At 42.4% G+C, this 25692-nt stretch overlaps 1 protein-coding gene across 1 annotated transcript; it reads left to right on the top strand.

The window, feature by feature from the left end:
• Positions 1-1306: 1306 nt before the first annotated feature.
• Positions 1307-22717, top strand: T265_08741 (hypothetical protein; the record flags this gene model as incomplete). The annotated part of the gene is made up of 11 exons (XM_009174626.1): positions 1307-1752; positions 7336-7632; positions 13812-14370; positions 15804-16037; positions 16167-16357; positions 17583-17654; positions 18758-18820; positions 19723-19815; positions 20264-20591; positions 20620-20952; positions 22683-22717. The coding sequence occupies 11 exons, from the start codon at positions 1666-1668 to the stop codon at positions 22715-22717; spliced, it is 2292 nt and encodes a 763-aa protein (XP_009172890.1).
• Positions 22718-25692: the final 2975 nt, after the last annotated feature.

The raw sequence follows: 25692 nt of genomic DNA on the forward strand, positions 1-25692 counted from the left end.
AGGTGAACTGGCATTCACGTGCCTATCTGTACCTTACGAACAGCAACAAAACGGATATAGTTCAATGCACCTATCGATCAGTTCAAACAGGGCTTTAAGCGTCAACCAATGAAAGCATCTGGAACATATCCAAGATTTCCATAACAATCTAACCTATTTACATTATGATTGCTACCGAAATTCACCATAGGAAGGCCAGCACTGAAACTAATAATTGTTCGCTTTACCAAATCAGAGTGAGAATAGAGCACATACTTATTCTTTGAGCAGTTAATTACGCTGAGGAACAGTTGATGTGAAGTAACTCCCCCAATCCAAAATTTTGGAAGATTACAAAATCGATTTTTGCGTGGATGCCTTTTCGAACACACTACCCCAGTGTGCAATAGCCGGGACGTTAATCTAGTGAGAAAACACGGGCAAGCATAAGGTCCATCAGTCTCCCACGTGTTGTAAAACGTACATTGAATGGATCGTTCACGTGTGGTTAACTGAGGATTAGGTTCCAAGTTACATTTTCGAGGAACTAACTCTGTATGTTTGGCTGACAGTTCAGCCGTGCTCTTGGCCTTCTGTGTTCTTACAACATAGTCCGGCAGGCTCAATTCAGGCTTAACCGATAGGCATCCTCTGGATACAATAAAACCAGCTGTGTTTGGCGCAAAGCCAGTTACTTGCTAGGTGTTCGTATATATCCTCCTGGGTTGATAAAGATAAAGATAAAGCGTTCAGCTGTAGCACCCTTTCGGGTGCCTAGCTGCCATGCCACCCGAAGGAAGCACGAGGGCTGGGATACTGCCAGGTTGCCCAAGCCTAGATAGGGGAAGTCGAGTGGCGGAGGTTGGAATGCACGTAGCTATTTTTTTATTAGTTCCAATCATTATTTAAACTCAGTTATGAATCATAATATTCACCAATTAATCATCCTTAAGCTACCGGGCTTGATTCATTGTATTGCAACAGGAAGTCAAATTGAGCTATACACATGCTTCGCGTTTTGCCTTTTAATTTAGGGTTTTGTCAGACCTATCACAGCCAACTTTCTTCCCGATGAAGAAAATCCCTGATGAGAATTAGTGTTTTTGCTATTTATTTCTGGATGTTGTGTTGCAAATATTGGCAGTTCTAAGGCCAGCTGAACTGGTCCAATAAGTGGATCATGTATACGATTTAATCAGTCGAGTTGTGTTCTCAATGAGTTTTGTGGTTTATCTGTAGTTACTTCTTATTCTTTGTACCTTTTGCTTAATTTGTAACCGCTTAAATACCACCACGCTGGTGCTGATCCAAATGGGTCATCTCACGTGACCCATTTCTGTTCACTGTTGAAAGTCATACCTTGACCCCTCTACAATCTCTGCTTATTCGAGTTCTCTCTCCCAACTTTGTCTTGGATAGCCGAAAAAAACTGCTTCGGTTGCCAAGATTCTCGGAGCAAGCACTGTTGCTACTGGCTCAACGGTGACTGAGACGGAGAAGCCTCAAGCCAGACAAACACGATTCCAACCACCAGGCAGGAAGAAAGCTTCGAAATTGAATGTTACCGACAAGCCCAGTTTACATACACCGGAGAAGAAGCTAATTAGTGAGCTCGAGCAAAAATCAATATCATCAATTACTCCTGAATCACTCCATAACACAGCGTCCAGAGATGGAAGCCCTGGAATGAACATAGATCCCATCGATTGCGGGGGCCTGGAATATGAAGATAAGAGCTCGGGAAGAGCGAATGCGGGAGAAGTAGTAATCAAGGTACGTCTTTGTGCTAATCAAAATGGAAAATATACGAGTTGGTATTTTTCTGAGGCCTCCACAGTGTCTTCCATTTTTCCTTCAATATATATTCATTTATTTCCACGTTTCTATCTTATACTGTGTATGGTTTCATGAAAACCTTGTTCAAATGGCTGCTTGGTTTTCTAATTTTCGGGGTCTGGGTTATGGTATTAAAGCCCTCAAACTTTTAAGATACTTTGGATTCTGGTAACTGCAGGTCTTCCTAATGATTCTTGAAATTTGTTTGCCCAGTTGCGAACGTACGACGCCTTGGTCCTCATGCGTCTCGGTCTCTCAGCTAGTGATATAATACTCGCGATAAATATCTTTTCATCCAGCTCACCGGGAGTATCAGGTTCGTCTTGGATACTGGCGACCACTTAAGGACAACAAGGGGATAATACATGAGTAATCGGACTGTCCGATTAGCTATACAAAGATTCACACCTTAGTGAAAAAACCATTAGTAACTCAAAATTGATGGGCGAACTCAAAGTCCATACGTTACGTGTTGCTGATCAATCTTTGGGTGCAAAATATCGCCGTTTGTTTTACATTAGCAGTCCAATATCATGAACGATATACGTACGGTCTCACTTAGGCGGAGTGTTTTGTCTCTCATTTCCATATACATTTGAGGTTGGTTCATCAGATTTAGCTGTTAGTCCTGTTGCTCGCTAAATAGGTGGAATTTCACGGTCGACTCTTGCTAATTAATGATTTTTCACTCTTGTCTGTTGGTTATACTTGCCACTTTTGGCCTTTGATACAGAGCACATTTAGAAATAATGTTATCACCGGCGCTCCGCGTCTTCCACGTGGAAGGGTGTTTCGTCAAACCTTGAAAAGCGTGTAACAGTGGAAGGAAGTTTGTAGGGTGTAAAGTATGGGTCGTTGCGTATCTCATGGGATATCACCAAAACCAGCAAGAAAAACTGTCTCTGAGAGAGATCTTTGGCTTCACGTATCCTGCCGCTTAAACAGGATCAGGCGGTTCCCACTGATGAAGGCGTGAAGGCCTCACAGCACTCAGTCTACCTGTAGCTGCTTTAATTTCACGTAGCCGTTTCATGACCTGCTTCCCGTGAACCCTTCACGAACAACGGCTAGGAACGGAAAACTGCTTTTCCTGGAGCTACACTTTTGCTGGACATAAGGATATCCAATTCCAAAGTCTCGTTTATGCACCACTTAATTGTGTACTCGCTGCGGCCAGCTAACTCGTGCTACACGACGGAGACATTAGTGATCAAAGGTTCATAGAAGTCCTATGTCTTCAGTTCTTAGGAACCAAATCTCAAAACAAGATCGTAGATACAGTTGCACAGTATACATATCCCTTTAGCTCCACCACAAGTGGTGTAGTTTGACGAAAACTGATAGCATCTTAAAGACAAGAGCATTGACTTCATTTCTACAATATCGTGATCTAAATGTACTTGTATTTTCCAAGCAAGAACAGAACCACGCCATTGCTAGTTGATAACGATGTGGTGAATTTGACTGACTGTTCACTGGTAGGGGGATGCCACGTAGTACAACGCACATTGCATCTAAACTCAATATTATTGAGATTAAAACTGCGAAAGAAGTTTATTGCATTCTGCGTTCAGGCTAAAAATACCATCAGGCGTGTTTCGGATAATCTCAGGCGTCCTAGATGTCATTTTAAATCTACTGTCTCGATATTATAAACGAGCTATTTATGATAGACAAAGGATTGGTCATTTTTCGCTGGAATGTGTTTCAGTGAACCCCAGGCCAGAGTTCATAAGCCCACAAATGGGCATGATAAATAAAGAGCGTTCAATATTTTCACCGGTGCGAGTGTTTATGAAGGCGAGAATTCGGACGGCAGAGATCGTCTGCCTAGGGGTATCTAGTAAGCTCCCGAAGTTTCGGCAGCAGCTGAGGGATCGTCCGATCTCAGTTGTCGATAGAGTCCAAGTAGTGAGGAGGTCAAAATCCCACTAACTCCAATTAGTTCTTGTATGTTAGTCTCAGAGATACAGCGGATAGAGATCGATAAATTATCTTCATTGCTTACAAGATCAGGTTGTTGGCAGAAGCTGAAGAATGCAGTAAAAACCAGGAGAACTAAGTCATAATGGCGAAAGCAGATCGGTAGTAATCATGTGTGGCGTGCGGTTTGCCGATCGATGTGCTTGCATTTGGGGACCTCATGAGTGTTATTATCAGGCGAAGATTGAGAGGGTTAGGGGACGATATTAATGAAAGACGAGAGCTGTCAGCATTTGCATGCTTTTGCTTGACCAATCTGCTGTATGCGGAGAACGAGGCGAGCTGACGGATGTTATAAAGCGACGATCAATGTCTCTCGAATGCAATTTTATCTGTAATGCTTATGGTTGTGTGAGCTGGCCATAGTGCCCACACCTATACAGCAGGACGGTTTAAGTCCTCAACCAAGGCCATTGGATCGAAATTCTAATTGCACTGTAGCGGTGATCTGCGTAAGACCACTGCAGCGGCTCAAATATTAAGGAGCAAATCGTCGCATTTTTCTAAACTCCAACCTGGAGAATCAAGAAACTGTATTTGTCGAATCTTTAACCATTGGGACATTGAGTAGGCATCCTCCAATATAACCCAGTGAGTTACTTAAATATGCAAGCTCTCGCGTCGCTATAAGGTTCAGTCTATTGATAACACACGTTCAACCTACCCGGTTTACAAGATACATGAGCGCAGAAAGCCAATTAGACTGACTCTGGTGCAATTCTTGTTTTTTGTACTGATCCGAAAGCAGTCTCAACGAGAGCTTTGAAATAACACATTTAGCTTAAAACATCCTAGGAAGAGTGGATGGAGTGAACTGAATGAATGTTGTAATCCTGAAGAATTGTGTGCACTGTGGTTAATTTGGATCACCCTAAAAATGACAGTTAACACGGTCTACTTTAACCCTTTAAGTAACACAAAGAAAGACGGACTATGAGATAGAAAAGTTCGACACTCATTAAAGAAACCGCCGTAGAGTGCTTCTAGGATTTTCACAATAAAAATTTCCACAATTACAGTACGATATCCTCATTGTAAACACCCATTCATTGTCTTTGTCCGAAACTACGTGAGCAGAGACAATAATTTTAAGTGATGGTTTCGCATGTATCCCTATCCAACGGGTTTGAAAAGCCTTGGAGGAGATCTTGCGTTTCTCCGAAAATTTTCATGACTGATGGTGTCAAACCAGAAGAAGAATCAACAGTGAATTATCTCGCGACAGATAGTTTAAAACAGATGTCTTCTTGTGATTCGGGCTGGCTGAATTAATGTCAAGCAGAGGAACTACGAACCACTTGCACGTGAGCCGACCAACAACGCTGGGAAAAAATTGAATAAAACGGTTTGAAGTGAACCGAACTTCGATATATATGGAGTTACCTTACTTCTTTTTCCCGTTAATGCTTTACCATCTGAGATCTTTTACGGTATAATTCATGGACGATTGTCTCGAATACCTCTGTTCTGTTAGGCTTCGAAGTCCAGTAAACCTTGTTTTGCCTGACGTGAATTGCGTGATTAGAAAATGTTGGTGGTTTAGCGGATCTGGATGCAATGCTTACTCAGAGATTAGCAGTTCATTTCGCCCGGGGAGATCCAAGAGATCCATACCGCTGGTACTTCCTAACAAGGTCGTACCTTGTTTTTGGGCTCCTATGCATTGATTGGATCCACATAAACAATAAATTCTGCACCGAAATTAGGAACTCCGCACTCCATGCAAACTGATACCAATGTCGTCAGAGGATGGATATTTGTTTCGGTCTGAAATACAGAAGTGGACAAAGTTGATGTAGCAGCACTTCATTAGAGTTATCCTTCAATTATCAGCTTGAAAACTTGACGATTACTGTCTACAGCAGTAATGCATCAACGGCCACCTTCCTTAAAATGCTTCCTCATTGTCACCACTAAAGCGTTTTTCATCCTAATGTTGTCTTGATAATTAAATGAGCGGAAAGAATGTCGGGTATGCCAGCTTCCCAGACTCCTGCTTCTGGAATTACCCTGAAGTTACATAATAGGTCTAAGAGGTAATTGATCCTCCAAATGGACCCAGTGGACTACTTGGAACTGCTTTCGAACTACGTCAGATCTATCCTTGTCACAGTCGATGATTTTGTGACCTAGCTTGCTATTCACCTTTCGGTGCTTAGAAATCATTTCTCATGGATAATTATGTGGTACTTTAATGAGTAAACTGTATGGTGAACAGTGAGAATGATAGTTGGAATAAGAATAAGCTGCAAGTTTGGTGGTTCACGGGATCTCGAGATAGCTAAGAGGCTAAGGTGTGAGCATTTCGACAGTTCCTGTCTAGGCTTGGGCATTCTGGAAGTGTCTCACGAGTGTTATGGCAGCTAGGCACCAAAAGATCGCTCACTCACTAGTAGTCCCAAAAGTGCTTTGAAATATCTATCGTTGTCCGATAATGTTAGTGACATCTGCTCTGTGAGAGTACAAAGGTTCCCAATCTACTTAGTAAGGCCATTTTGAAACCATGAATTTCTCAGTTAGCTTTCATCCAGCATACAAAGCAGTTGCCCGCTTTTCTAAAGTGAACAGGGATGAAGCAGCAAACACCGATATTTTTACTGACAGTACTTCCAGAGAGTTTCAGTCAGTCAGTCGGCTGTTGTGGAAAACAACTTGCTTGATTATTGCAAATTTTTTCACGAGTGAATGTCCACTGAATGTCTTATTTTGATTTGCAGATAGGCTTTCGCATTGGAAGCCGATTTGTAGCTAGAATTGTTCCGCCGTCGATGGATACTACTCGGCAGTTGTAACTCAGTCTGGTTCTTTACTAATGTTGCTGACAATGAAACTGTCTGTTTGATACACAGCAAAACATAACAGCTGAATTGGTTCCATTGGTTTGCCCAGTTTAGAATGTGCTGAGTTTAGTAGGAGTCATTTTCTTTATTTTTCATTCTTATGTCGAGTTTCACAAGTAGCCGGTCATCAGCTTTGAGTTCTCCCGATAGACAAATTTAGAGTGGAATTAATTAGTCCTGGGAGTATTCAGGCTCTCTAAGGACAATCAAAATCAAACAGTAATTAGCGGACTATTCATCACCATTCGGGTTCCCAGCGCATTTGAAATGCTAGCTGAATGAAGTAAACCATTGAATCCGTATACTCTATGCGACACCAGTGAGGTAAACAGCCATTTGGGTGTGAAATTCTAACTTTAACGATAGACTGTGAAACCCGGCTACGCCTACTCGGTGAACCGTAATGAAGACGAAGGTCCTGTAAATTTGGTCTGTCAGAATCTATTGTTTCCCACGTGTAGTTATGCGTACATGTGAGCTTACCAGGGCAATTGCAACAAACATTTGACATTCTTCGAGTCCTCTGGAAGCAAGGCGGCACGCTGTGGCTGGCACCGCTCAAAAATAGTTCAAAGCTGCTGCAGGTAAGAATCCGAAGTGCCCTTCTCCCCTTTCTTGTCAATCGGTGCAACTCACACTCTTCTAGAGAAAAAAGTAGATCGAGATTTATAATCATATTTTTTCTTTGTATTGGTAGCAATCGACTGGTGCTACTTCAATTGATCCAAACTATCTCGACGACCTTATCACCTCCGTCCTCACAAAATTCAATGAAACATCAGTCGACGAACTGTACAACTGCTATTTCTACAGTGGTCATGGTATTGAAGACAAGGATTTGCAGACGTATCCACTGAACACACCTAAAGTGTCTGAAAACCACCTGTCAAAGCCATTGAATGGAACAACTTTCCGCACAAAATATATGCAATCGTGGAAGAAGAAGACGCGAGCAGTTGAACTGGAGCATGCATTATCCCGCAACACAAGTCCAGTTAGTTACATTTAACTCTGATGGGAATTTAGATTTACTTAGACCGAGATTAGTGTACTTTACACCATCCCAGAAATAGATAAGGTTTAAACGGAATATATAACCATCCGAATAAAAATCCATTATTTCAAACGGCTAATTACACAGTACTTCGGAAACGGTAGGAGCTGGTAGAGGCGCCTCATGATTTGCAGTAGGAAGTAGTCGAAATTTCTAACGAAATAGTCTTGGCTGAGAGCTAAATTTAACTAGTTAACTTCCCATAATTCACTATGTGCATGGTGTTTCAGCATGCGGATTTGTAGTCCTGACGCTTCGACAACCGTGAGTAACCTTTGCCAAGTTGTTTAACACCCTAGTGAATGCACGCAAATAAGACAACAACAGAAGACTATCATTATTAAGGTCACCATTGAGTTTGACGGTCCGGAGTATCATAAGGAAGAACTGGGTTCAAAGTCTACAGGATCAATTAAACGAAAGTGAGCAGAATTATACAACAAACCTGAATCGTCCACGCACGTGGAGTCACCAGGTGTGCAAGTCTGTCACTGACCGGCACGGTGCAGTATCAAAGTTTGCATACCAGATTACTGCTAGTGTAGGTTTCGGTTGTCCCTTCCGTGGCCTCGTGATCCTGATTGGTGGTGCGATCACACGGAAAATCGCTTCACAAATCCGGGCAGGCTCAGCGGATGAGGCGCAAGCATGTAAGTGGGTCAGCTGGCAGTCTTCACACACATGCACACACACACACACACATACACATACACACACATACACGTACACATACACATATGCTAAGATACCAGTGTCGGACGGGGCGGCTTTTGAGGCAACGTGAATGACGGGTACGGGTGAACAGGGAAGGTGGAGATCAAAAGTATATAGCGGAGTAAGCAAATCATTGGAAGGACTATGATGATGTTAAGTTAGGTTCACTAATCATAAGCGACAGGTCCGGTTGGGATACACTTGAATCACCCTGATTAGTTTCAATGAATGTATTTGGCCAACAACAGGGATCGTTCGTCTTGTGTCATTACTGATTTAATGGTAACCTTATTTCGGATGTCTGACAGAAGTGGAAGTCCTCTTGGGTGTGTTGCTTTGTCCGGACGGCTGGAAGGTCATGAACGTGCTATGTGAGGAAACTCTGTCCTCTTAGATTATGTGTGGATGACTGCACCAATTCTGGCGTCGCGCCGGGCCTTAGTGCAGTCAGATGAATAGCACCTGTTATTATTCTAGGGGATATGGATCGATTTCCGCAATCATTTCACCAAAGCACCTATGGTTAAAGCCTCAGAAACTAATAAAAGTTAATGTTGGCGAATTATGATGGTTTTCTAAGAATGAATAAATATATCACAGCGTGATTTGGGTGTTTTTTGGTTTTTTAATTGCACCTATGTAGAAATTCTTGGTCTTCGGCTCCACAAACTTTTTGTGGGTAATGGTTAAGTTTACTGGTATTATTCTGGTGAAGCGTTCCCCAAGGTGGAATTTAGAATACCCATTCTCCTTCTTGTTTTTTTATTGGGGGGTGCACTCACTGAAATAATGATTTTCGGTTAGAGTTTGAACCACCTATTGCTCTGACAAATTTTTCATTGATTTTGTACCGTAGGTGAGGCCGACCTTTGCTAAAAGCCGAGAAGCACTGTAAACCGGTCTCATTCTCTTCGCTAATCATTAGCAGTGCGCATCTCAAGGATTTTCATGGGTTTTGAACCCGTAACCTCCCAGCTAGTAGTTTGTACACAATCGTTAGGCCACCAGCAGCTGATCGGCACTTGGACCATTTTTGTAGAAACTGGATTTTGAAATAAAAAATAAGGGCTACATGCCATTGCACTGTCAAGATCGTATCGACGTTAAATCGGTTTCGGATTAAAGTAAGGCTACAAAGCAAGTTGAGGAGTAAAAGCGATATGTGTTCGCCATCCTGGAAAGCGTCGAAATTCCACTATTGTCCTTCTTTTCGGAGCTCTTAGGAGGTCCTGGTTAAGTCGTACCAACTACTCAAACTATGCAAGTTACTACTCGCGAATAGTTCACATGTTATCTGATGTAGCTCGTTTAAGGAACAATTCGGATGAGGGAGAACCCTCCACCAATATTGTAACGGATTGTGTTTCGAGTTAAATTGAGATATTTCATCTTAGCCCGAGGAAACTTGTTATTTAGTTGTCTGGAACCAGCTAATTGTACCACATCATTCTATCTCAAAAGAATTTCCGTAAGTTTTTTTAATTTCTTCTCGAGGGAATTGACAACTAGCAAGCAAACTTGTATCACAAGGCCAGATTTTTTTACACATCTATGAATCATTTTCATTTCATAATCATTGCTAAACTCCCGCTCATAACAGCCCAGAAAGCATACTACCGTAGTTCAGTGCGTCAAAACGATAAATTGTGGAAAAGAATAAGAGTGTGAACAGAAGTGCTTTTTTGAAAAAAATATTTAGCGGTTCTTGACATCGCTCCATCAAAGCAGAACGGATGTTCTCAGAAAGTGAACTGGGGGTCATAATTTTTCTTTATAGTGTAATTCTATAAACCACCATCATCATCATCATCATCATCATCATCATCATCATCTATACCATGACATTAGTGTTCAACACTGATGCTTCTATACCATGATCTATTTGAAGATCTTATTGTGAAGAAACGAATAAAAGTGGACGAAAAGGGGACTCAATGTTAGCTTACTAAGATCATTCCGAGGTGCCTACACCTCCACTCACTCATTCAGGCAATCTGGATAGAAACTGACAACGAGAACACTATTGATATCGATTAACAGCCATATCTTGCAGCGTCTCCGACCAATCGCAGTGGACGCAGTCCCCACCTTGGAAGGCGAGTGGCACCGACATCGTCCAAACGTTCCGTAATCTTTTTCATACCTCTATGCTTCCGCCACTCTGAATTGAGCTTACCCGCCCTGTTTTATACAGTAAGACGACCCGTCTGATGACACCATGCGACGGCCGATGTAGCATTACATTACTTGTATGTGTGCGACTCATGTTTGTACGTGAGCTGGGATACTGCTAAGGCAATCAAACCTTGACAACAGGACGATTATTGCCGTCACCCAAATCCTGTGGCGCAAAAGCCTGATCGCAAGCCAGCGGAACAGGTCGACATACATTTTCCACCAGCAGACTGTGTTAAACCTCTGACCACTTACCAATCTGGTATGAAAGATTTAGTGAGTGCTGCACGGACACCAACCAATATAGATTAGTGGATTGTGGAAGTACGTAAACCGTTACACCACGGTAAGGTTCAGTCTCTTCGTGGCACTGATCAGCCGCGTAAACGCTCTTCCTCATTCCGAAGTAATACTCAACAGTAAGGCAAACTCAAACAAGGTTACAAAAATCGTTTTCTTGAGAACGTAATTCTAACAAGATCATCCGTGACGTACGTCGGAGGTGGTCTTATCTTTACTTTGCGTCTATTACAGTTCGCTCACTTAATACACCAATGCTTTAAAAGTTACAATCGTTTCTGCGTCCTTGTTTCACGACCAAAGTGGTTACACGGTGGTTATAGTGGCTTTATATTTTTATATGCTCCCTTAATGGAATCTTTCACCAGCACAATGAAATCAAAGTGGGTAGAAAACTGCGTTTCCTTTTTGAGGCTTGCTTTTGGTGTCCGTAAAAGATGACGTGAACAGTCCAAAAACTCTGGAACCTATTATTTTCGGGCCATTGCCCAAATGGATACTTCTTTTTAAGAAGTACAATTTTATTTGAGGGTATCTTCTTGTAGTTCGAACAGTAGATACTTCGTCGCTGCATAGTTTCGCTCTATTTCAACGTTTTTTTGAAACAAGCCACTGTATTTTAGTTCTACTCAGCCCTCTAAAAACAGGTTTGTTATTGAATTCGGGAGCGTCATTCCCAGCGAATTCAAACATGGGTTACTGCTGTCTGTAGTACATACTGGCTGGAATCACTGACGCATGTTTCCAGCCAGTATCTAATTCAGGAAGACTATGATTATAGTTGAATTGACAACTGCGTGAGCTAATAACTGTGAGCTACTAAGAGCGTGGCTACAACGGAATACGGCTTCGGTAGGGAGTACACCTATATCTAAAGAATACACAACGGGGAATGTGGCAGCAGGTTACTTTTGCTCCGTCGCATCAGTGCTATGTGCTGTTCGTCTGCTGAGTATAAGCTGGTCGCTTGGGGCTTTTATTGAGCGTAAAACGCTTCTTAGCTTAGACAGCGCACGGGAAAATGAGCTGTTGCAGGGTAATGTCAGATAAGTAAATAAAACAGAACAAATGCTCACGCCCGAAATCTCACAGTCAAGCCGGTTAATACCAGGCTACTGGCAATATGATAAAGCCATCCCGTTCACTCGGTTCCGGTTTCCATCTCTCGGTAGTGAATTGTATCACCTTAACGTTCCTAGCCCTAGACACGACGTAGGTGGCTGCTGTCGGATCAATACAATACTCATTTTCAAGTAAATGACCTCTATCAATGAGGCTGGTATCGACCAAGCAGTTGTCTCCGGAATTGAGTTTATATTTGGGTGTGGTTTGACGGATTGCATCGTACGCTACTGTATTCAAATTGATGTTCGTTCCACCGGAATTGCTTGTCAGTGGTACCATTATGTGTGGCCGATCGCCCACACTTAAAATGAGGGAACTGCAACCGAAACCCGACCGCTGCAGTAAAGTTCCGCTACCTCAATACCATCAGTACATCACACACGTTTTTCTTTCTGGGTGTTTGACTACCCACTTTGACTGAGCTAACAGACAAATTTGACTTAGGAGGTCTTCCGAATCTTCTGCAGTACGCCAAATTACAACTACAAATCCTGAGGCGAGTGCAGGAACTATGCCAGCTTCATCGATAATTCGTCGTTTGCTTGAAATTTGACACGTGTCCCACGTTGCGGACAGGACCACAGTAAAATGTTGCGCCTTGCTGTGTCCACTGATCTTAAAAGATTGAAACAGAAACTCTGTACATTGAAGAACACGGTCTTCTCTCGGGGCATTGTCTTGCTGATCGACTTCCTTTTAACATCCCGATGACTGGTTCCTCAGTGCTCACCCGAAGAGGTATAGGAAAATCACCCGGTACATTGTGCGACAACTCATTTCTCTGTGCTCTTTTGTAGATCTGTTTGAATGACGCAAAAACAACCAATGTGTTTGAAATAAAACTCACTTACAAAAAATGGTGGAAACTATAACATTTGTCAACCTGGATGTTGCCACCAAAGAGAAGAATATTTTGCAGAGACCATCACAGAATTTAGAGCCAAGAAGCAGAGTAACTTTCCCTTCCACCGTTCTCGCTACAACTCTTTTCATGGATGGATTGACATGAGTTATGGCCAGTTGACTGATGAAAACGCACAGCTGACTGCACTCTGTCCGGACACCCGGTGGTGAATGGCGTGGGTTAGCAAAATCTCCCTCAGATAAGTCCGTTTAATGGCTAGGTTTACTCTGCAACTATTCTTGAAACCAGCTTTTGTGCATCAAATGGATAAGTAGAGCTGGTCGAAGCCTCATGTGCATGCGATCTAGGCAGGCATGTGTACCAAAAGTTCCAACAGTATCGCAGTCTTCGTGCTTCCTTTGGGTGGCTTGGAAGATTTGCGTCAAAAGAGAGCTACAACTGCTGGCCATTTATTTTATTATTATGCTTGACTAACAACCAGGCTTAGCGCAAGCTGAAATTTCGAAGGTCGGCGGCTTGAGTTGGAAAGTTTGTAACCCGGATTGTATCTTTGATATAACTAGGCTGGTCGTCTGCATATCGACAGAAACTCTCATCCAGAACGTCAAACTTTGCGCGCCTCTATGAACAGAACCGAATGAAATAGTAATGAAGTCACGTCACTTTTCCCAATTATTTAAACTTCCTTGAAGCGTGAGGTCAGTAGGTTGTGAAAACACGTTGTGCAAGACAAATCCACGCATTTTTTTCACTATGTATTTTTCTGTTTTCTTCCGCATTAACTAGATGGTCCAAGAAAGTTTGAAGAGCTGTCAGCCATTCCATTCCTAGTACTTGAGTCGGTGTTTAGGCCAGAGTACGTGAAGGTTTACTTGGTGAAATGATGTGGGATGAGTCTTTATTTTGAATTCGATTTTACTATCACTTCATTCTGCCACAGGTTCACCCGTCTGATGAGTTCAACACATTAGTGGATGCAGTGATTGACTCTTTGGAAAATCGGGACATAAGTGATCTATACAGCACCTATCTTTGTGAAGCGGATCAAATGTCTCGTCCTTCAGATAACGAGACAGAACGTCTCTCTGGAGACACTTTTGACGCACTGGTTAGTGAAGTACTAGATGACCTAGAAAAAAGGAGTCTCAAAGAAGTATTTCAGACCTACATTTTGGATGGTGAGCGAATATATCCGTCGACCCAGGAAGGGGAGGAGGGAGAAGGAGAAAATTCCACAGCTGGGAAGAACAAACCAAAGTACGTCAAACGACAGCAATGTAGTGAAACAGAAGAACTCTTTCACTACAACTCAGCCGTGTCTAGTTCCACCGGATCGGGTCAAAACTGTTTCGAAGAGGCCACTTTGATTCCAGTTCTGGCGGAAGAAACCAAGGAGTGCCGAAACTCCTGTGGAAGTGTTGTGCAACATAAAGATCCTCATAATATTCCCAATGCGAATTCAGGCGATAATGATGATGGTTGTCAACCCCACGGTACCGGTGCGTTCTGACGCCATTGAATCCTTGAGCCGCTCTGAGTGTGATGACGTATGTATAAAACATAACTGAAGAATAGTGCCGGTGTAGACAAAACATAGTGTTCTATCACTTATTTTTATTTTGACTAGACCGGTAGCAGGTCTATCTTTCAACAGTTTGAATTTTTCCCACTGGTCACATTGTTTTCTTGACGCAAACCACGTCATGCTTATAGTACGTTCTATAAAAATAGGCGAAAATCTGTTGACCGACAAGTGCCCATACCACCAATGTCTCACTCTGTTTACTTCAGCGACGCCTCAAGCATTTTCTTGTGTTGCCGTGATAGCCAACATTCACATTCTGTAGTGTACCATGCCCGATAGTTAGACGTAGGAGCAAATGTAAAATGTGTTGAAGTTTCATCTTTCTTTCCACATTTCTCACAGGTTGATTGTAAGAGACTTCAAACATGTTCGCATTCTTTTGTCTACATGTGCTGCAATCAGGAAACCAACACAGGCATTACATTGGTGACCTGCTCACTTGGCATGATGAAGCTTTTGTGTCAAAAGCGAAACATTGCCCAAACAAAAACTACCGATTCTTTATCATGCTCTCCTGAAACATGCATTATATGTTCGAGCCACTGAATGGTTAGCGATGGATTACTTGATTTTGACAGTTTCCGAATAGCTAGCTTTGGTATAGTTTAAAGGCGGACCGGTACTCCTAATTGGGAAAATGAGCAAATATACGCTCGTGAGAATGACAGCGACTGCTGCATTTGACTTTTTGAGTGAAAACATATTTATCGGCCTTTTTCACATACTCCTAATTGAGTCTGGTAGCATCCGTTGTGACTCGCACGAACGAATTTTGCGCACCCCCGGATGCAGTTTCCATTACTTTCTACTGCAACGACAATACAATTTCAAGAATGAATCAACCCACATAAGAATGTGATAAATGCGAATTTGGAATCACATTGCGCAAACGGGATATTACAATCGAATTCCGATTCTAGCATTAAATGCACAAGTTGGTCGGTGTTAAATTCTGAAACAAGCTAACAAGGACCGATTTTTAACTCCAGCTGAAATAAGAAATTGTCCATAGGGCAGCAGTAGGTAGATCGCAGTTGAACATCGGATGCTTGTGCATCACGTGCCATGGACCGGGTCAGACTATAAGTTTGCTGGTGGTCTCGTCCTCGAACCTGAGCTCCAAGCTCAAAGAATGTCTGAGCAACAAACCGGTTGACATTTTCGCAGACCGTAGCAATAACTGACTTCTTCCTCAAGATATTTCCTTTCCTATTCTTTGCTGCACGGACCACGGCTGATAAGATAATAATAGTGGAATTATATTTGAAGATACTGTATAGTCCTTATGATTTACGAACAAGTTTGTCGTGCTCAACGCATTTCCAGTAAATTTATAATAAATTTTAGGTACGTGGGTTGAGTGTGTCCGATGCAACAAATGGCGTTTTCTGGATCAAGTTCTAGATCCCAGTATGCTGGATGAGGCTTGGCATTGTGGCTTGCAGCCAAAGTATTTAGACGGAAAGCAGGAAGTAGAAGATCCGTGTGGAGAACTTCAGGTGGAGTTGGAAGATGTTAGAGAAGGGAAATATGTGTTTACCAAATTTACCGCAGGATCTCTGGTCTGGGCGAAACTGGATGGTAAGTACACTGAGTGAATGTTGCATTGATTTCATTTTTTTTTCGTTGATGGTGCATTTAGAAACGCCGGAATACCTGCCAATTTCGATGCTCCATGTTACTGATCAGGATGATGCTTTTTCTTTCAAGGTTACCCAGAATGGCCAGCTATGGTTGACTGCGATTCAAGTGGACAGTATGCTGAATACGACGAAGCAACCGGAGAGGTGTTTCGTTACTATATCGTCTTTATTGATCCAAAGGGCACAACACGGCAGAAGGTCCGCGAGTCGCGTTTGAGAAAATTCAACCTGAGCGCAGAATCTCAACCGCGCACCGTGGTAAGTTACCAGATAATCTGAGCTTTGTCTAACCAGTAATTTCTCCAGTTCAATCTCAGTTACACCCCATACAATGTGATTGCATGGATCTGGGCGTTGGTAGGTGATCTTTCAGCAGAGCATAGTTTACCTCGTTGTAATTAAACATGTTTTTTAAGGATATGGAATTTCAGCCGTTTTCTGAAGCAACTGAAAATGAACTGTACACCATCAAATAATCCGAAAACTACTAATCAAATGAATATTCTTTTTTGAAGAAGCATTCGGTTATATCGGTTAAGATTACGGAACAATTCGACAGCTAAAAGGTCCCGAAGGCTCAAATTATAGAAACTGGTTGAAGAAGCCTGTTTTCGGGTGATATAGTGTAACCTAACCCCCTAAGCTTCTGTGTTTTATTGTTTTATCAATACAACTGTCATCAGCTTCATTCCTCAGTTAAACCTTCTCGATACGAAACGGATTGGTTGACAAGTTTTCCATACCACATATCAGAAAAGGAGTGTACTGTTTGTCTCCTAAGCCTTTCCATATGTCAGCTACAGAGGGCAGGCGCTTTATCATAGGAAAGAGCAAATTACATGAAAGATTATTTAATAGAGGAAACACTTACTGAATGACTCGATGTGTGAAGCAAAACTAGCTTAATATAACGAAACAGCTGACAATTCTTTCTGTGGTTGCTCATAAGTTTTAATGGGCTGGGATCACTGATTGACAACGTGCTTTTCTGTAAATATTTTGACACTGTTGAGCCAGTGGCAACCACGGTTAATATTATAGTGGATTTATTTCAGTTTGGAAACTTTTCACACACACCACACACTGGAGAATTAATTGCCAGTAGCAACCACGGTTAATATTATAGTGGATTTATTTCAGTTTGGAAACTTTTAAACACACACACACACTGGACGAATTAATTGGCTGCGGGGACTGTCAGACTGTCGTGCGTAGATTCACAAGAGTTTACGGTGGCGACTTCCGTACGACTGTATGTGAATGCCTGTCCCACTAATTACCACTGATGTTGATGAGCTATAGCCCTTTTGGTAGTCTGAATAGGATGCCAATAAAACTAAACTGCTCACGCTGACGTTCACGTTTGGTCGTATTTTACCGCGATTTGTAACCTGGTACAAAATCGGAAGTGTTTGTTTCCCAATGCGACTATTTAGCACGGAACAATGCTGTCCACTTGCATTTTTAACTCGATCTCATTTAGTCTAATCGATATAGGACCCGGCTAGAAAAAGCAGTGAGAGAAGCAGAAAGAGCAATGAAAATGTCATTAGAGGTGAGTACAAATTCTTCTTTCCATAGGTCTTCACTTGTATCTGCCTACCATGTATCAAGGAAGCACTTCATTCGCAGAATAGGGTGGCGTAGTCAGCTGATTTGTCTCATCAGTCTGAGTTCACGATTATTTATAAGTAAGCAAGAATTCCCCATTGAAGCGGTTTACTGTACTGTATAGGTTTGCGAAGTTTAGAATGCAATGTTCAAACTGCACCCGCTTCAAAGTTTTGACTGCGTGCTCCATCGAAATTGTTCGAAGCACTAGTCACCTAAGTGGCCACATCTTTCATCTCGATTGTCTGCGAGCAAGGCGATTAGGTTGCTGAGCCTAACAAAATGTACTGGATACCACTAAAGCCTGTGCTGACGTGAGTGAGGCTCCACGAGTTTGGTTTAGATCCAAAGGACCTACCTGTTCACCCACTGCCAGCCAAGTGCGGCCAGTATCTTGACTTACCTCGACAACGCCGTGCTGCGAGATCGTCCACCCAGATATTTTTAAGGACACCCTTTGTAACCAAACGAAATGTAGGGTGCATTCATAATCCCGAGTTGGAAACAGCTCAGTGTTTAACTCCTCCTGATTCATTTTGAGCATCACAATCTTGAAGTAAATAATTAAAGTATTTTCTTTTGGATGGATATCTTTTGGTGAAGTGGCAATTGAAAGAAGGATCGAGCAGTGAACTGGGAAATATTATTTTCGGGCCGATTGTTTCTCTTGAGAGTATTCTACTCAAATGAGGATAAGGTTTCCAAGTAAGATATCACTGTTGATAGTTTAAAAAGCCGTTCAAGATTTAAGACAAAGAGGGTATCTTGCGCACGACAACTTCGGGTTTCAGCCAAGGTTTTGAGGAAATGGCTGATGTACAACGACATTTGACACCCAGTTTTCAAGAGGATGAGTTTCCGTATTCTTCATACTTTAATCCGATGGTACGGTACGCAGGAAAGACGAGAATTTAGGCTCAAATCCACCTATCAAGATAACTTTCTTGTTAGTTCAAAATGTTTCATAGGCAAATGTGCTGAGCAGTTTTGCTAATATAGTTTACATTCTTTCAACACCCTGAGTCCCACCAAATTCTTCTGTTTTAGGATCGTATTTTCACTTATGGTTATCCGTATCCAGAAGAAGAAGATATGTCAAAAAGCTCCAAAGTAAGCTTTATACACCAGATATAACATCTTTACAAGAATCTTAGCAAACCTTTAGGACAAATCTATCCATGTTTTTTATGCGGCATTTGCTTGTAAACGGACCGGTTTCGGGAAGACCATGGTAGTACATTACTGACAGACTGATGAAATGCAGTACTACTTTTTTTAGTTTCAACCTGGGTTTCTCTATCATTTCCTCCATCAGATTCATGCGCTGCTACAACTTACTGTTCCTTTCACTTTTACCATAAAATGTACTGAGTGTTGTTTGTATGCAATCTCTGGTGCGAAATTTGACCTTTCTCTCTCTCGAATTCGGTTTTGATTGGACCAGATCACATTATCTACTGCACCTGTGTAGCACTTTGAGAACTGATATCTCAAATTGGCAAGACAATAGTCTTGTTCCTACTCGTCGGTTATGCCTCAGAATGGCCTCCAGAATGGAGAAGACTCGGCGGATGGTGTCAAAGCTCTTTCCTAATAGGACTCTTTTGCCATCTAGAGACAAATTTAATGATCGCACCGAAGATTTACCAGTATTTAGGTGCAAAAATTTGTTTTATTGGTCGTGAACTAATTCCAGCTATCTGAATGCTAATAACGTCAAAATGTCTTATCCTAGAAGTTATCAGTCCTTGTGGGCGATGTCATAATTGTCAATTCGTAAGCCCGGCAAACAATTTAATACGATCAGCTGGAGTACTGCTTGTCTAATCCTTCGTATTCAGCCTGCCAGGTTTTGATTGGAACAAAAAACTCTGAGTGACCCGGCCCACCTTTATCCTAACCATATTTTGTACAACTAGTCAAGTTTACTAGCCTTTAGCAGCCCTTGATGCTACCTGCATGGCAAATGGTCAGCCGTATCTACTAAGGTTGGTGATTCATTTTCCATACAGAAAACACGTAAGCGTGCGCCAACAAAGGAGGAACTTGAATCATGCGCGATTAGCATGACTTCTGCTGTCGAGGTCACAATGGGGAATCAAAATGTAAGTCAGTTTTTGCCAGATATCGAGCGTTTTCTTTGAAATCCTACTGTAGTTTGTTAACTAAGTCACCGTTAAAATTTTAAAAACTACCCAGCAACCGCTTTATAATATTTGATTAACGCAATGTCTCTAACACTTTTACGTAGTTAAGCATGAATTTTGTCTAATATTCTTACGCGCTTTTTACTCTTTGTTATCTATTACCCCCTCCACAAACTAGATTTCCGCAAGGGAAATTTGGTTTATCTACACACTACAATGTAGGTGTCAATAGTTTTCTAAAGGTTAGTCGTAACCGTTGGAGCCTGATTATTTTTATTGCCGGGACCAAAGTAGTAATTTGTACCGCTATTAAAGATTACTAACTTAAGAAAAATACAAGTAAATGTAACCGGAGACTCAAGCTAAATATCGGCATTTCTTTCGTGTCGTTTTTCAAAAACGCAAGTATGGGCAACTTGGACAGAAAATGGAATCATGTGAAGATAACAACACCACCGCCAGCGAAATCTCGACGGATAAACAAGCAACGGCTTACTTGTATCAGAAAAATGTAAAAGGTGACTTTCCTTTTGACAGTGTGGTCGAAAAGAATGTCTCAGTTTGTGACAAACCCATCACGGAGATTAAAGACCAAGTGGCCACGAAAAAGACGCGCGATGCTAGAAGACCGTTAAAATTTTGTCCTCCAAGACGTATTGGGCAGTCCAACTCAAGTAGATCCAACAGTCAGTCTGACACAATCACGAGTGATTTGCAGTCACCGACAAAGAAGAGTAAGTAATTTATTCTTGCAATGTTCAGTTTTTCTCACTTTAGAGAGAATTACAATTTCTTGTGCAGCGGCCAAAACATTATCATCCAAAGCATTTGAAAACACAGCACCAACCGACTGCAGCGAATACAGTACTGAAAGTGGTTGCTCCCCAAGAAATTCTATAATAAGTACGGCTATTTTGGGTGCGATGCCCGCTGAAAAAGACAAAGAAGAAGACAATGAGCGCCTTTCAGATCGTTCTCAAGAAGAAAAAAGAGTGTTGGATTCGGAAGGTCTGGATGGAATAGTGAGGAAGAACGCTGACCCAAAGAGGGAGCAATTGAGACAGCAGATCATGAAGAACACAGAAGAAAATATAGGTGACTGACATTGGTGTTTTTGGTTATTTTTTATCTATCTTTTATTGAGTGCTGTGTTGATAATTTCTATCCATTCCCTGTGTAGGTTTCTGCTCAACATGTTGCTTCGTTGCTACCGTGTTGCGCTGATATATGTGGTGTGGGATTTAAACATGAACATCATGTGATCTATTCTGTTAGAAAGAGGATATGAAATCTGTTAAGAATGAAAACTGCGGTGGACAGTATCGTGCTTGCTATCCAACTTTGAAATTCACGGATATTAGTTTCATTAAGTCCAGTCTGTTTGGTCATGAAACGGACAAGACTTTCCTAGCCGGGGCTACTCGATCATGTAAGAATCCGTTTGCCAAATCTCTCGAAAATCTCATATCCACTTTGCTCACCGCAGTGCGGGTGAATGATTTTGGATTTCAGATCCACGCTTAAAGGGAAGAGTGCAAATTCGGAAATTTTTTCGGGTAATTTAACTGATATCGCCACTGGTTGCTACCACGAACGTCGGAATCAACGTTGGTTTGGATTTTACCGCTTTGGCGTTCTGTCGAATCACTGTCGTGTGTCCTGAAGTCCGATAACGACATGAAAGTGATTAGTCTGATGTGCGTCACTTGCAGATCTGCAGTTAGATGGCAGTGTTGAAAGACGTGGTGTTTGTACTTACGATTACGAGCTAGTTTACTCATTATTACCAACATCTTATTACCAGCCAAACTGATGATTTTTTCGAACAAAGAATGACCTTGTTTCGCAGGCGCTGATGTTTACTGAGGTCGGAGGATACAGCCTAGGACTGAATTTAAAGTATCACCACCACTTGAAAACTAAGAACGAGTAGGAAACATCCAGTGCCAATATGAAGAAGTCTGTTACCCAAGCATATATGCTATTGAAGCTAATTGGTGCAGTGTGTCAAACACACTTTGGACGAATCATCTAACCTCCAAGGTGAAATGTGATGGGTTCAATCTCACTTTCTTAGCGCGGTTAAGCCGAGTTCTTCAACGAGTCAGCCTTCCAAATTTGTAGGGTGAAATCAGGTATTGGAAAAAATACTGCTGAATTAATTTAGCATCCTGGAGATGCAAATTGGGTGTTTTTTTGTTTTTAGGACAAAAATTTCAGTACCCAGTATTTGTGTTGTCTATATAGATGAACTACAGCTGTTGCTGGACAGTTGATTGACTGTCACTAGTTAGGCAATTATTTCCGTTTAACGAGTATGTGGGTACCAATCATATCTTCGCATAAGTGACACGTATGGTGTGTACTGTAGTCATCAACCTTCCCGTAGTATTTCAGCCAAGCAGTATCCCGTGTATTGCTCGTGTATTACAAGCGGGTAATTTTCAACAGGGTTTTATGGTTAATCGGTGTCCCACTTCAATAACCAAACAAACGGCGTTGGTATGTTACACAGATCAGGATAAATCTGCTTAACTGCGCTGAACAGCCATAAGTAACTCAGTTCGCCGCTACTCTGCTTTCAGAAAAGCCACCTGTGGTTGGTTTCGTGTCCGCTTCAATTCTGCTGTCGAAAGAAGAATAACGGAGCTATTGCTTGTGACAATCGGTTAAATCATCCCAAGGATTACTGCACACATGTTGCCCAAGCCATCTTTGTCTCATCCTGCGATTTGTGCCCATCATTACACCGACCGTGTTGTGGACTTTTGATTTATTACATTTAATACAGCTTGAATTTCGATTCTTTATTTTTATTGCTTCAGAACTGAGCCGATCGATGTCATTCTTGAGTAAGTGACTTTGGTCGTTTACCTAGCAAATTTCTGGTGTACAATATTAGACACGCAGAGCCATACAAAACTATGCACATATATGGCACAGGGTCCTCTGATTATCGATAGTATAAACATCCTGGTGTATGCAACGGCTATTTTCTATCAAACGCTTTGAAAACAACCGACTAATTTCCGGATGATGGGGATGCACGCAAACTCCAAAGGCCATAAAAAAGCTACACTGACAATTACAACAACCACGAGTGGCTGTCGTGCGTCGTGAATGGCCAGCAAATATCGTCACACGGACTGTTCTGCAGGCTAAGGCTAACTTGGATATCAATCTGATCCTAACAACAGTATCTACCGACGTTCTTCTTAGAGGAAAAAGGATATAATATTTTCGGTGGTTTAGCAGTGGCTCGAACAATCAAATTACCCTTGTGCGTTGCCTCAGGAGACGTGGTTTTCATCGGGCTCCAAAATCATTCCTGTACGCCGTGTTATTCGGATATAAAACGGTCTAGTGGACTGATATCCTGCGTGGTAAACCGGCCAAATTTTCCAGACTGTTCCACTGCAATTACTTCGTCTATTGCAGAATGGCAACTATTCAAGTTCAACAGTTCTGTCGGACTGTAGTGCAAATCGTTTGGAGTTACACAGCTGTGTACTTATTTGCATATTCCTTTCGAAATAATTATCAAATTTATGCGCCACATCTTTCAAAGCATTTGTCAACGGGAACCCATTCTTGGTGCTCGCTAGACAAATATACTAATACATTAGACAAATACATCAAAACGCCTTTGCGTTACTGGCTGCACCTCATCAACAGCAGTAATGAAACAGAGTGTAGCCCAATTATCACCCTAAACAAGTAATTCACACAGCACGATAATTTTGGCCGGGGGCGCCAGACACAACCGGCTCAGGTTGGACACTCGATGCTGTCTTAAGGTATTCTCTCGCCCACAGCGTCCTCAGCCGCAGCCATGGCTTCGACTGAATCTAATTTGCTTCACGTCGATCTCGTCACTCTCTTGTCGTCATCCTCCCAACTAGCACAGTGGTCGAGACCGCTGGCCATTGCCCGGTTTCCGTCATTAGGCAAGTAGCTGTCGTGCGATCGCATAGCACATGCTAGGCCGAATTTCAACAAGGGTTGTCACATGGGCTTGCTGAGGTTAACTGATCTCACTCGAAAGGTCGTGGTTGCAACGTCGTGTTCCGTGTTCGAGTACACGGAACGGCGTTTTCCGACGGGCAACCTAATTAAGGGAAGCGCACTGTGCGAGTACACGGAACGGCGTTTTCCGACGGGTAACCTAATTCGGGGAAGCGCACTGTGCCGACTTGATTGCCAGTGTCGTTGATTTTCCGCAGATATGACGGAGAACCGCTGCACTAACCTTGTCGGTAAGTGGATATTCGCACGTTCAGAATCCGATGGAGTTAAGAGCATGATTGTTTTCATACCTGATCATTCCCTCCATAACCAATGGGATACAAACCTATATATAAATGTTCAACTCAAAATTCTTCGTGCAAGGTCTCGCTTTTGACAAAAGCTTCATCAGGCCAAGAGAGCTGGTTACTACGTTGACCAGGTTTTAAGCAGAAGAAGAACCAATCAGTAAGACCTCTTCATATTAGCGCATTAGATCAGTGTTGAGTGTAAATTAATGGCTGTTGTCGGTTAGTGTGATTGTCGAAATCTTGGTTGGATTGATTGAGGGTGGGTTCAAATTAATTCTGACCGGGTTTGTTTCCCTTATCTTCCATTTCAATCGGTTGCCGTTGGTAGATTGCATTCGTCTTTGTGGAGTGCTGCGACAATTCAGTTGGCGGGGTGGGAGTAGGTCAAGTGGAATTCATATGATGACGACGCCTGATGACCGCACACCAACACCTGTCAGTTCGACTGGTCCAAAGTCGTTCTCCACGCGCTTGCTGGTTCCACGCCTTCTCTCGTGACTGGGATGCTTGGCGATTTCTATCGCCTTGGTCATCAGTCTCTGTGACGTGGATCGCAGTCCTCGACTAAAAACCTCGACATTTTCTAAATCTATTTTTTGTCCCATGCATGTTTCGCAGTCTTTCAGCGGCCAAGTCATTCCTCAAACAGGAGATCTACTTGACTACTCGTCGTTTATCTGATACGCGTCACCACGCATATCGGCTCAGTAAAGATCTTCAAACCATGTTGTTGCCCGCAGACTGTTAGTTACTGCAAACCAAATCGACAGAAGCGAAAGCTACACAAGGACAGCACTGCACAGAGAGAGACAGAAATCCGTAAGTTCGAAAAGTTACTTTCTAAGATTCAGATTTCAGCTATGGGTACAGCTGGTCACAACCCTTAAATCCCAACAGCCAAAAGCGCCAAATTTACACCAGCAAAGCAAGGTAGATAAGGGTAAGGCCAATGGTCATGAAGATGTGTGATTATCTATAGAAGTTCAAGCAACACCTAGCGGATCAATATTGGGAATATTACACCCATAATGAATAAGAGTAAAGCTGAAACTGTGGAGTTTTCGCGTTCCGTGACAAACCACCTAGGCAAGATAAGTCGTTTCGACTGTACCCCATAAGTGCAGTCCAACCACGGCTTTACGGCCTACCGAAAATCCTTAAACCAGCTGTCGAGTGAGATCGATAGTAGACGGAATAGGTTTCCCACCGCATGGGCTGGCTGATTCTCATGAGTGCATAAGTGAGATCAACAAACTTCAACAAGCCCACTGTGACTTGTTGAAATTCGGTCTAGCAATATTAATTGTTGTTGCATGGTAGCTACTTGCCTAATGACGGAAACCGGGCAATGACCAACGGTCTCGACCACCGTGCTAGTTGGAAGGGTGACAATAAGAGAGTGAGTAGATCGACATAAAGCAAAGTTGATGCGGTCAAAGCCATAGCTGTGGCTGAGGACGCTGTGGACGAGAGAAAACCTTGAGGCAGCATCGAGTGTCCAACCTGAGACGGTTGTATC

The sequence above is a fragment of the Opisthorchis viverrini genome, assembly GCF_000715545.1.
Source record: "Opisthorchis viverrini unplaced genomic scaffold opera_v5_238, whole genome shotgun sequence".
Lineage (NCBI taxonomy): Eukaryota > Metazoa > Platyhelminthes > Trematoda > Opisthorchiida > Opisthorchiidae > Opisthorchis > Opisthorchis viverrini.